Source organism: Anabrus simplex, chromosome 8, assembly GCF_040414725.1.
Source record: "Anabrus simplex isolate iqAnaSimp1 chromosome 8, ASM4041472v1, whole genome shotgun sequence".
NCBI lineage: Eukaryota > Metazoa > Arthropoda > Insecta > Orthoptera > Tettigoniidae > Anabrus > Anabrus simplex.
The window spans coordinates 10,323,251-10,335,424 of NC_090272.1; the positions used below are offsets into that span (position 1 = coordinate 10,323,251).

Consider the following 12,174-nt stretch of genomic DNA (forward strand, 5'->3'; position numbering starts at 1 on the left):
TTAAGTTGGCACTACTGAGGTTTAGGCCCGTCAAGATGGCAGTACTGAGGTTAGCGGTGCGTTGTTGTCTGTCAAAAAGCACGTGGCTTTGTTTATCTCGCGCTAGTTAGGTTAAGTTGGCAGCACTGGAAGAGGCCTCTGGCTGAGGTGGAGGAGGCCACTGGGAGGCCACTGGCTGAGGAGGAGGAGGAGGTGGCCACTGGGAGGCCACTGGCTGAGGAGGAGGAGGAGGCCACTGGCTGAGGAGGAGGCCTCTTCCGAGAGCCGGAGGAGGAGGAGGCCGCAGAACCCGTCTATTATACTACTGAGGCCAGGAAGAAGTCAGCAGAGGGTCCAACATATGGTGCTGGGGAGTTTTAAGTAAACTACATTCAGGTACTGGACTATTGTTCATCTCTAAAATTTCAATCTCTTTTTCCTCAGAATTTACTTTCCATCACTTTTCAAGATTCAAAATGCTCCTCATGCCACAGTTTTCAATCAATCTACTTGAAACTTTTAGGATAGTTTCAGATACAACATAATAGCAAACTGATGTGCAAATTTTAAAATACATGCAATAGTTCAGTGGCAATCTAGTTTTTCTCATCATGATCATCATAAAATATATTTAAAAAGTTAAGCCTATGTGAAATAATTTATTCCTTTCAGTGTAATTAAAATTTGCCAAAACCCACACATCACTTCTTTTATATTGGTCTTTTAAAACCAATATTAAATTTTACGCCAGATCCGTTGAGCCGTTTGGCATGAGGAGCATTTTATAAATACATCGAAAATTGTTAAAAATATTGATAAATTTATGAATATCTCAAAAACTGTTATTGACAGAAACTTGAAACTTTGTATGTTGTATCATGCTGATACTGATATTAAATGATCAAAATTCTAAGGTGATAGGATGAAAACTGTAGATTTTAGGATTTTCACAGATGCATTGCCTTAAAAGACACAAGGATCAAATTTCAACTAGTTGTGAGCCTCTCACTTAAAAGATACACGTAACATGACGACCGTAGAGATATAACAGACTAGCATTTACTTAGGTCACTTAAAAGGAACAATTTTCAACCTTTTTAAAATAACGACGGTGTAATCCGGTGAGTTTCCCCAAGAAAGTCCGACGCAAAATACATACGTCAACGTAAAATGAAAACAAAATTGTCGCAAGAACAGAATTACCAACCCCGAGAAAGGTTAATTAAATAACATAAAGGTCTGAGTCAAAATAAGCGAAATTCCACGATAGCAAGGAGCACAAATCAACCCCAAGAAAACACGGCAAACAACCGCAGAATAATAATCACCAGTACAACGGTATTGTCATGGCAACGTAAACAAACCAGGAACGCCACAAACGACCAATCCACATAACACAAACCCAGGTCGTTACGAAAAGGCACAAGCCTCGAAACAAAAGTTAAAAAAGAAAAACTTAACCATAGGGAAAAGAAAAGCTCAAATGTAACTTCGGACTTCTTGGTGAAAACACACATAGGCCTAAAACCTACACAGGGTAAATTCTTTAAAACTGTAGATAGGATACATTTAACTTCTTACCAAATTAATGATTATAGTAATATTAAATATAATTTGATTTTTACCAAGATAGAAGTAATTTTCTAAAGTTCAGCACACGTAGTATGAAACAAACACAATATAACAAATGAAACCCGAGAATGGAGATAAGAAAAACAGACTAAAGAAAATGCCGAGAAACGCTGTAGTAGAAACTTGAGAGAAATACATTGCACCAAAGTCCATAATAATATGATATCCAGATTTTGAAGGTCACTTCCAAAGTAAATGGTAAGGAACTTACATTTTCCAGCAGATTGATGGGACGCGATACAATACTCACGACGCTTGTCATCAGAAGGATGAAAATAAAATCCAAATTAAGAGGACGATTACAGAAGATGTAAGGGTGAGAAGACCCCCTTTTCAATGGGAATTTAACCAACATCCATGGTCTGGGCTAAACTCTAGGCCCCAGAGAAGACACCAAGCACGCCTCTGTTGCATCTTCGTCAAGCGACCCAACCTTAATTGCGGACGACAATCGACTAAGACTCCACCAGCAAGCAACACGAAGCACAGGCTGGCAGAAAAGTCAGCGAGCCTTGGAAGAAACTCGCCTGACACCAGACCGAAAGATAACGATGGAAAAATAACTCCGAGGACGGTGAAGATGCAATTACAATTAGCGACATAAGTCGCACAGGAAATAAAATTAAAACCGAGTTGGAATAAAATTCCAAAGTGATACTAATTTCAATGACAGTTTAGCCAGGCCAAAAAGGTGGTGGAGAGGGGCTTAAAAACGTGTCCCTACTGGGACATTTCTTTCTGAGTTGCATGCCGTGCCACGCTCCAGAAATACATCTTTCTAATTCCCATATCAACGCTCAAATTAAACAAATTTATTTTCTTAAGAAAGGTTTTAATTGCTTGTGCGTTATATCTCCTCTTTAATTCTCCATGATGATTTATTCTCTTACCCATGTAACAAGATTCATCTACATCCCTTGAGTTATGTCCTGAATCACCTACCTTCATTCGAATTTTATTTTGGATGTATTTACTTTCATCTTGTATTCCTTCTCAAAGACTGGTCCCAAAGCATTTAACACTTTCTCTAGATCCTCTGCAGACTCAAATAAAATAACAATGTCATCGGCAATTCTCAGAGTTTTGATTTCGTTTCCTTGGATTTCGATTATCTTTCCAAATTTATGTTTATTTTCCCCTACTGCCTCTTCTATATAGACAAAGGAGAGGGGACAACCTGCAGCCCTGTTTCACTCCTTTCTGAATTGCTGCTTATTTTTCATAGCCCACAATATTCTTATCAGTGCAGATTGATATTTGTACAGATTGCAGATAATCTCTCTTTCTCGTCTCTATCACCTTCAGAATCTCAAATAGCTTGGTCAAATTAACATAATCTAATGTCTTTTCTAGATCTACGAATCCCATGTACGGAGGCTTGTCCTTCTTAATTCAATCCTCTATGATCAGGCATAAAGTCAGGATTGATTCGCGTGTTCCTATACTTCTTCTGAATCCAAATTGTACTCTTTCCAACTCAGTTTCTACTTGTCTTTCCATTCTTGTGTAAATAATGCTTGTTAGTATTTTGCAGGCGTGAGGTTCTACACTAATGGTGCGGAAGGTTTCACACTTTAAAGCAGCTTCTTTCTTGGAAACAGGTTTAACTGCATTCTGTCTTCTCTTTTACCATGCATCTTACACACAAAATGGAATAATGTCGCCATGCTGGTTTATCCTTAGGCAGTGAGTACGTTTGAGGATATGTCGTCAATACTAGGTGCCTTGTTCCTGTTTAGCTCTTTCAAGCTCTGTCGAATTTTTAGTTAAAAATTGTGTCTCCCATTTCATAAGTATCAACAGCCTCTTCCTTTTCAAGAACCGTATCATCTACTTCATACAATTGCTTAATGATATGTTCATACCGTATCTCTGGCTAGTTTTAATTCCACAGTGATGGTCTTCCATATTCACACACCTAGTTTTCTTTTTCCTGAAGGTTTTGTTGATTTTGCTTTATGCAGCATCTACCTTTCCTACAGGCATACAACCTTCATCATCGTTGCACTTCTCTTTCAGAAATGTTTCCTTCTTGCAAACAAGTACCTGGTTTCTGAATCTCTGTCTATCATAATGAAGCCTATTTGATACCTTCCTGTGACTCCAGATTTCATACACATATACGGCCGTTGTTTGTCGTGCTTGAAGCAAGTATTAGCCAGGATTAAACTACTCCCATGTTTGGTGCAGAATTCAAGCAGCGGCCTTTCTTTTTCATTCCTTTTTACCTGTCCAAATTTTCCTACTGGGTTTTCCTATCTTCTTTAGCCTACTACTGCATTCCAGTCTATCATAACAATTAGGTTATGGTACGCTTTGCACTGTGTATTAAATCTTCTATCCCTTCAAATATTCCTTAATTTTTCCCCATCCACTGAGCGAGTAGGCAATATTGTGGTAGCAATTGGTTTGGTGTCGACAATATTCCAGACTGTCGTAGAAACTGAAATGATAAAGAGATGCCTGGAGCTTTCCTGGTAAAGGGTTTACTTGATGTATTTTATCTCCGCAGGCTAATGACAATGACAAAGACATTCCTTATTGTTGTATTCCGTCTCGTGCTCGACAAGATAATATAAATCAGAAGAGCACTCTTTGGCGTGATGATTATGATATTTGTTTGTATTCATCTCTTTTACCTTTTATTTCAGTACTGGTTAGGTGCTACCGTTCTCCCTCCCTTATGGACCCACAAGTTTAGAATACCATCCATACCTCGGACTGGACGCGACCTCGAGTGCAGAGTGAAGAGTGTAGTATGTTTGTATGTTAAATATACAGTTATAGATCAGTCTTCAGAGTTACACATCATGGATTTAATGTTCACTATTAGTGACAAAATATATAAAAATATTGTTTTGTAATGCTTTTAGTAAAATGTAATGACCATGGGAATATGTTGTAACCGACGAGGAAATGGTTCACTTTTTACAAGCTGACAGCCCTGTTTGTTACGATGACCTTCCCCTCGATGAACAAAATCAGCTTTTCGTAGAAGAAGATAGTGATACACACATTACAATAAAGGGTCCTGAAACGCAATATTATTGTCGACAAAAAAAATAAGTTGATATCAAAGAACAAATGAACTTGCCCATCCACAGAAATTATGATCCTAAATTACTCTGAAAACGATTCTGGACCTTGCAGGGACGTGACTCTACCCGATTCCAAATGTTAAAGGCGTTATCCAACAAAGGAATTTTAACAGCGATAACGATTTTGATTATGCGAAAGTCCTACTTTTCAACAAGAAAGAAAGTGGTTGAGTAGGCAATTGGACATTTTCCGTTCTGTAAAGCATTTTTGTGTGCTAATTAACAATATAGTTCAGGAAACTACTCGTTATTCCCAGTAAATGGACACTCTTTCTTGATAATACCCGTGCAGAATTCAAATAACAGCCTCCCTAGGCGTGAATTTAACGACGTGTCATCACATCGTACGACAGTTAGAAGTTTTAACCCGACTGCGCAGTTACTTTTGCGGCTCGAGTGATGATTTGAAGAAATTAGGAAGTACTTGCTATGAGGCCCAACCAGACAGGAGTGGTTTCTCTAAAGTAATACCAGTAATGAGTTACTTAAATAAAAGTTACCAAGCTGCTCTGAGTCCCACTAAATCCCAGACAATAGCCGAGCACATGCTGAAATTCAAGATACGATATTACGAGACAGTACACAATATTATGAGACATACCACTGGGCCCTTCGCTGATTCCTCGTATTGTTTTCACTTACTTGTGCCTGGCTCCTCACTTTCATCTGTTTTATGCGGCCTCTCTTCGTCAACTCTTAATTTCTTTGACCTCGATGGTATTAGATTCACTAGGGACTCTTTCAGTTTCAAGGTCTTCGTTGCCCTTGTGTTTATTTCCGAAGTGTCCGACCTCTACCATTCTTGTCCTCTGATTAGTGTTAATACAGGATGGTTGGTTCTTCCTCTTTAAAAGCAATCACCACAATCACCACTTTCATGTTCTGATTAATAATTTGGAGGGAACACTTGTCCTTCCTTGAAGTGCATGATAGACCAGAAATAAGGAGCATAAGCGTAGGAACGGCGTTAAGGAGTATGAGGGAAGATTTGAAGAGTTTGAGGGAGATAATTAGAATTCCCGCTGAGAACAGGAAGGAAGGTAAGCTCAAACAATGTACATGATACAGTAGACGTAAGAGAGGGACGGGAGGGAAAGCTTGAAATTTTCTCTAATGTTTTAAGGTGAAGGACATTGGAGGCTACGGGATCTATTCAGGATCAGAATTCAAGAAAGGTATCTGTGAGAAATTGCTACGAGTCACTGTAGGTAGAACAACAGAGGGAAGATGAGGAACAGGGAACTGTTGATGAAAAGTGTGGAAGTAGGAGGAAAGCAAAAGGAAGGAAATGAAATGTAGAGTAGTGGATAGGAAAAGACAGGTGAACAGTGTCTTGGGAGGGAGAACAGTTATGAGGAAGTAGCTTCAGCACCCATCAGGAAAGATACGGCTGACCAGGAGGGGAGGTGATCCAATGATATGGGTATGGTTGAGGTTCTGGTCATGATGGATTCCATTGTTAGACATGTGGAAAAGAGTGTGGAGGAAGGGGAACCAGGATAGAGTGTTATCCAGAAATTTAGTTAAGCCAGATATTGAGGAAAGTAAAAGAGAAATCTGAGGAAAAGGAGAAGGTGGTAGTGTTTCACGTTGATACCAACAACGCAATGCAAGCAGGTATAAGTAGCAACATAGTTAGAGATGTGTGGGATCTGGTAAATGCAGCACGGGCGAAGTTTAAGGAAGTGTAGATTATTATCACTGGAATACTGTGTAGGAGGGATACTGACTGGAAGTTGATTGGGGATTTAAATGAGACTATGGTGTGGGTATGTAGAAAACTGGGAGTGAGATTTCTAGATCCTAATGGGTGGGTAGGAGATAGGAATCTGCGCTCAGATGGCCTTCACTTAAACCTCAGTGGTACGTATAAGTTAATAAATTTGTTTTGAATGGTTATAGGGAGTTATATTCAGGGAAACGTGGTGGACTAGGGAGGGGTGATAAGGCTACAGGGATCTGGAAGTCAAGTACGGATGAAAAAATATTAGAGTTGAACTGTATAAATATTGTAAAGAAACTAATAGCATTAATTAAATATATATATATACCTTCCAGATACTGCAATAGTAGTTGAATCATGGCTGAGAAGATATAACGGGTGCAAAAATTTTCCCACGGAACTGGTGTGTTTCGTAGAGATAGGACAGAGAGTATTCATTCTGGTGAAAGAGGAATTTATATGCTACCAACAAGTTAAATATGACAAACATGAAATTATCTATAAAGATAAAAGGCAACTTGATGTCTTTGGAGTGTACAGACCGAGAAAGTGTAGCGCTGAAGCTGATTCAGAATTATTTGATAAGATAACCAGCTAAGTGGGAAACGAAGTGGAAAGGAACGTGATTGTAGCGGGTGATCTCAATTTAACAGATGTCATTTGAGAAGGAGAGGGCATATAAGTCTCTGGTAAGATCCCAACTGGACTATGGCTCAAGCGCATGGGACCCTCACAAGGTTTACTTGATTCCAGAACTGAAAAGAATCCAAGGAAATGCAGATCAATTTGTTCTGGGTGATATCCTACAAACGAATAGCGTTCTAAAGTGTTGCAAAAGTTTGGGATAGTAAGATTTAGAAGAAAGGAGACGAACTGCTCGACTAAGTGGTATGTTCCGAGCTGTCGGTGGAGAGATGGCGTAGTATGACAGTAGTAGACGAATAAGTTTGTGTGGTGTCTCTAAATGTAGGAAAGATCACAATCTGAAGCTAAAGTTGGAATTCAAGAGGTCAAATTTGGGCAAATGTTCGTTTATAGGAAGTGGAGTTAGTGACTGGAATAACTTACCAAGGGAAATGTTCAATAAAATTCCAATTTCTTTCCAAACGCGTAAGAAAAGGCTAGGAAAAACTCATAGGGAATCTGCCACCAGAGCGACTCTTCTAAATGCAGATCGGTAGTGATTGTGATTGTGATTCACTCCAAGAGCACAGGCACCTACTCAGGTGGTAGAGTTTGCAGTTACTGTACACACACAACCACAGACACCACAACAAAACCTTGAGCTACGATGTCCTCTGCCACTAGAACGTATGTTACATCCATCACTGCAAGGAGGCTTCCAGCTCAGTTGTCAACGTCATCATTCATCATGGAACCCCTGGAAGGCTGTAAAATGTATAACACAGCTACTATACTTGCCTTTCAGGAAGACTCTTTCCATAGTAACGATGCTCCAAAGCCATGATCACACCTCGATTTTTAAATGCTGTTTCTAATAAAAATAATGAAGATCTATCTGTTGGGCCTTCACCGCCAATTTCAAGGAATATCGGTGCACCATCACGATGGGAAAAATCTAATTTGAAATATCTCTGAAACAGAGAGGTAAGTTAGTTAGTGGTGGAAGTTACAAAATTACAGTTGTTTCAGTTATTCAGGGTCTGCGGTTATTTTACTTATCCTCTACATCTGCCTGTACGAACAAATTGACATACGCACCAGTAAAGAGGCATCTGGGTGTGATTATTCCCCTGAGCCATTCAATATAGGTCCTCCTGAGTGAGGGGAAGTATTTCCTGTCTAACGTAAGACGTGACTCAGAGAACTGATCATCTGTCATTCAGCATGGATGATCCTGAGTGAGGGGAAGTATTTCCTGTCTACCGTAAGACGTGACCCAGAGAACTCTGTCATTCAACATGGATCATCCTGATTGAGGGGGATGTGTCTCATGTCCATCGTATGGCGTTGTCCAGAGAACTGATCATCTGCCATTTATCTTGGAGTGGGGGAAGTACTTTCTGTCTACCATAACACGCAATCCAGAGGACTGATCCTCACAACGCGTGTTATAACCTCGAAAGTATTAGTTGAACTGCCTAATGTGTCTTTCTTCTCCACGCTCTTCGTAGGTTAGTCTTTTCTATTACCATTTCGTCTTAGTAGTGTTCTCTAATTTAACTTCCAATCAAATAACAATTGCCAGCAACGACACCTCAGATGTATCTTGAACGAAGGTAAGGGGTCGTTGTAATGTGTGTCATTCACCTACTTCGAATAGAAAATATGAAACCTGCCATTGCTATTATGGCCAAATGTTTCGCAGTTTTGACAAAACCATTGCAAAGGCAGCCATGAACATCGACATAGGAAGCGAGTGGACATGAGCGCACTCGGAGTGGCATGTGTCTAACGTAGTGCAGGCACTAAACCACACAATTCTATGCATTCTTCCTGCAGTTTTCCACCATCTTGTAGCAGGAAACTCTCCCTAGGACCTTACAATTGCCCCTAGAGATCAGAGAACATACGATATGAAATTTACCTGTGTAAAGTATTCCAGATTATCGGGATCAAAATGGTCGAGCTTTTGATAGAATACATGTTCCTCAAATGGATTCGTATCTTCCACTGGGAAAGCAGCAGACAGAGTGATTAGTGCAATGTTGACCAACATTGCGGCAAGCAAATCCATTGTTGAATTCCTGGACAAATAACAGGTTGAAGTGATATTAGAGTAAATATATTCAGAAAAACATTAGCATCCATAATTCTAAGGTTGAAATAAATTTAAATAATACTTACACCTATTTCGTTTTGAAGACTTTGTGTGATCGGATAAAAAATTAAGGCGCAACACTCTATAAGTAGAAATTGGCTGTTGTTCCAAGATTACCTGATGTGCACGCAGCTGCTTCCGATAAGTAAGCAGACAACTCGGGGAGGTATTTGCCGAAGTTAACGCGTTGTTTCAGAAACATGGAGATGATGAACCTCTGGGGAAATCCCATGTTAATGGTGGATTCTAGCCAATCACAATATTTCTATGCTAACTTTCTCATCGTCCAGAACGAGACTATTTGTCTCCTGTTTGACAGAGATATAAAATCAGAGGCAATTTTGTTCTCGCAACTCGAGAGTTTAGTTTTACGAACGGTTTGGCTACACCTAAGGTGTAGAGATTGTCATCACGTGACGTGGTTGTGAGGCTGAGAACTCTAATGCCAGCGGCGCTTGTCCTTTAATTAGTATTAATCGTGTGCATGAGAAACTGTTGTTACTCCATATGACAGACTGGACATTTGCAGAGTATACAATGCTAATGCACGGCCTGTGAACCGCGGACTTTCGAGATTATACCCGCTGAGTGACACATTTAGGTGAGGAACAGATACTCTTATCACAAACTGACGCCTTTTTTGATGCTGTCTTAATACAGGAAGGCCGCAAAACCAGTGTCTCGTAGTCCGCACCGGAATATTATACGATAAAATAAGACTTACTCCATTCTCATGTGAGAAATGTTTTAGCGACTTTTGCCTTTATACTGGCAAGTAATAAACATTTCCATTGACTTGTTATGGAATCAATCAGCATTTGTTTCGGCCTGGAAAGTAGCATCAAACCAAAGAGTGTACAGTCGGTAATGTAAAAGAACTCGGCAAGTGGTTGAATAGTGGAGGACAGTAGACACTTAAAGTGGTGAGAACGCGTGTCCAACGCTACAAACTATGCTAATGGGTCAATAATTTTAGCAGCCAGATACGTTGAGAACGAACCTGTATGTTGCGACGTTAGGCGAGCCGCAAACAGCTGTAGAGCGCAGTAGGTCACTCATCCCCAAGTACGCGTACACAGCTTTCAGGATCCGCTTCATTTGTACCAGTGAAAGAACACGCCAGATGTCCGGCTCCGTGGCTAAATGGTTAGCGTGCTGGCCTTTAGTCACACGGGTCCCGGTTTGGATTCCAGACAGGGTCGGAAAATTTTAACCGTCATTGGTTAATTTCTCTGGCACGGGGGCTGGATGTGTATGTTGTCTTCATCATCATTTCATCCTCATCACGACGCGCAGGTCGCCTACGGGAGTCAAATAAAAAGACCTGAACCTGGCAAGGCGAAACAGTCCTGGGATTTCCCGGCACTAAAAGCCATACGCCATTTCATTTAATTTCTACACGCCAGATCACTGCAGTGGCCATGACTATTATAATTATCAATGTGTAATATTTTGTGCAAGATATACGAATGCTTGATTTGTTCTTCAGTTTGTGAGTGTATTATTGTGCGGCGATGAAAAACAATGTTTTCACCACCACCTAAATGAATTAATTCCAGTGGGTCATCCGCTATTATGGTGTGACTCAACCCCCATGAGAGTGTGCAGGTGGTTACGAAGCTTAAATGTAAGTTAACATTATTTCATTGTTAACTATATTTTAATTCTTGTACGTAGCAAAGTTAGCTGTCATCTACATGTAATGTAATAATTGTTCTTTTGTGAAATGGCTATAATTTGTGTCATAATGGAGTTCACTGTTTCTAGATTAATGAGCTTGTACCGGGAGGTTCACCTCAACTCCGCTCATTCAAAAGAAGCGCCTTGATGAACTCCTCTATCGATCAAAACGTGAAATTGCTACTACAGGAATTTGGGACATTAATCAGAAGGTGTCACTACTGAACTATTGAGTAACTGTGTTTTTGGGAAGTTGGCTAAACTGACTGAATTTATTTGCTTTGTGTTTGTTTATATCAAGAAGTTTGAACTTTTCTCCATAGATATCATAAAAAAAACTGAGGTCACGCACTCTGGTGCAAGGAAGAACAATTTGTTATTGAAAGAAATTTTGTGGTTATAGGTTTTCTCCAGTAAATCAACTTTCATTTGTTTTGTTTATATAATTCTAAGTTTGCAACACTTTTCTCTTTTCCGCCAGTTTTGAATCTAACCAATTAGGAATTTTCTGTAATTATTTTTCAGCCTATCACAGGATTCTTGTTTGTTTTTTGGGTGTGACTTTTGAAATTGCCAATAAAATTGAGAGGGTGTGTGCGGATTTGTCCAGAATCCTCTCGGACCTTCCCTTCGGGTATATAAGCTGAGGCTTTTCTGGCTACCTTGTCTCACTGATCGTCGTATTTCTGAGTGTGTGTGTTAAAACAGGTGGCGGGGCGCCTCATTCTTCGGCAGGCAGAACAACGGCTAGGTAATGGCCACCTAAATTCTATCTTTCTTGCTGTCTCCGCATACTTATCCGAGGGGAAGGTCCGAATTTCTAACTATGTAATCACCTCTTCAAAAGTGTAAATTTTCGTTCGGCTAATGTAAAACTTTCATAAAGTCTTAAATTCGGAGATAGAGAGTGCTCTACCCTCTCGAGTTCCCCTTCAACTTGGTTCGAGGTAACTACGACTTTCTAATTGTTTTTCTTCTTTTCTGAAATGCCTTAAAGTAACTTACATTCGAGTCACCTCAGTAGCTTGGGATTATCCCCTGTATCACTGGGCCCAGAGCCCAGTTAGAATTTTGTTCTTCATTTAGGACTGCAAGTATACGCCTCCATTCATCTTGTGTTCGGGCCATTAATTTAACCCCTTACTCTTTTTCCAGAAAGGCCCAGTAGGTTGGGTACTAGATATCCCTACATACTAACTTTTGTCAACTGTAAATTGCGCCCAGAGAGGCCACAGATTGTACGATTTTTGACGTACTGTTGCCTTGAGTAGGCTGTAGGA

At 40.0% G+C, this 12,174-nt stretch overlaps 1 protein-coding gene across 2 annotated transcripts in view; it reads right to left on the bottom strand.

Annotated features, from left to right (window-relative positions):
* The window catches only part of LOC136879183 (putative serine protease F56F10.1), an 83,431-nt gene that overhangs the window by 52,985 nt on the left and 18,272 nt on the right, over positions 1-12,174 (bottom strand). The window contains exons 1-3 of one of the 2 annotated variants that reach the window (XM_068228980.1): positions 10,215-10,327; positions 8,981-9,140; positions 7,855-8,027 (exon numbers count right to left, since the gene is read on the bottom strand). In XM_068228980.1, the coding sequence (XP_068085081.1) occupies positions 7,855-8,027; positions 8,981-9,140; positions 10,215-10,312 (431 nt within the window). In that variant the 5' untranslated portion in view covers positions 10,313-10,327. Of the gene's footprint in view, positions 1-7,854; positions 8,028-8,980; positions 9,141-10,214; positions 10,328-12,174 lie in introns of those variants that run through there. The other variant, XM_068228981.1, reaches the window with a different exon arrangement.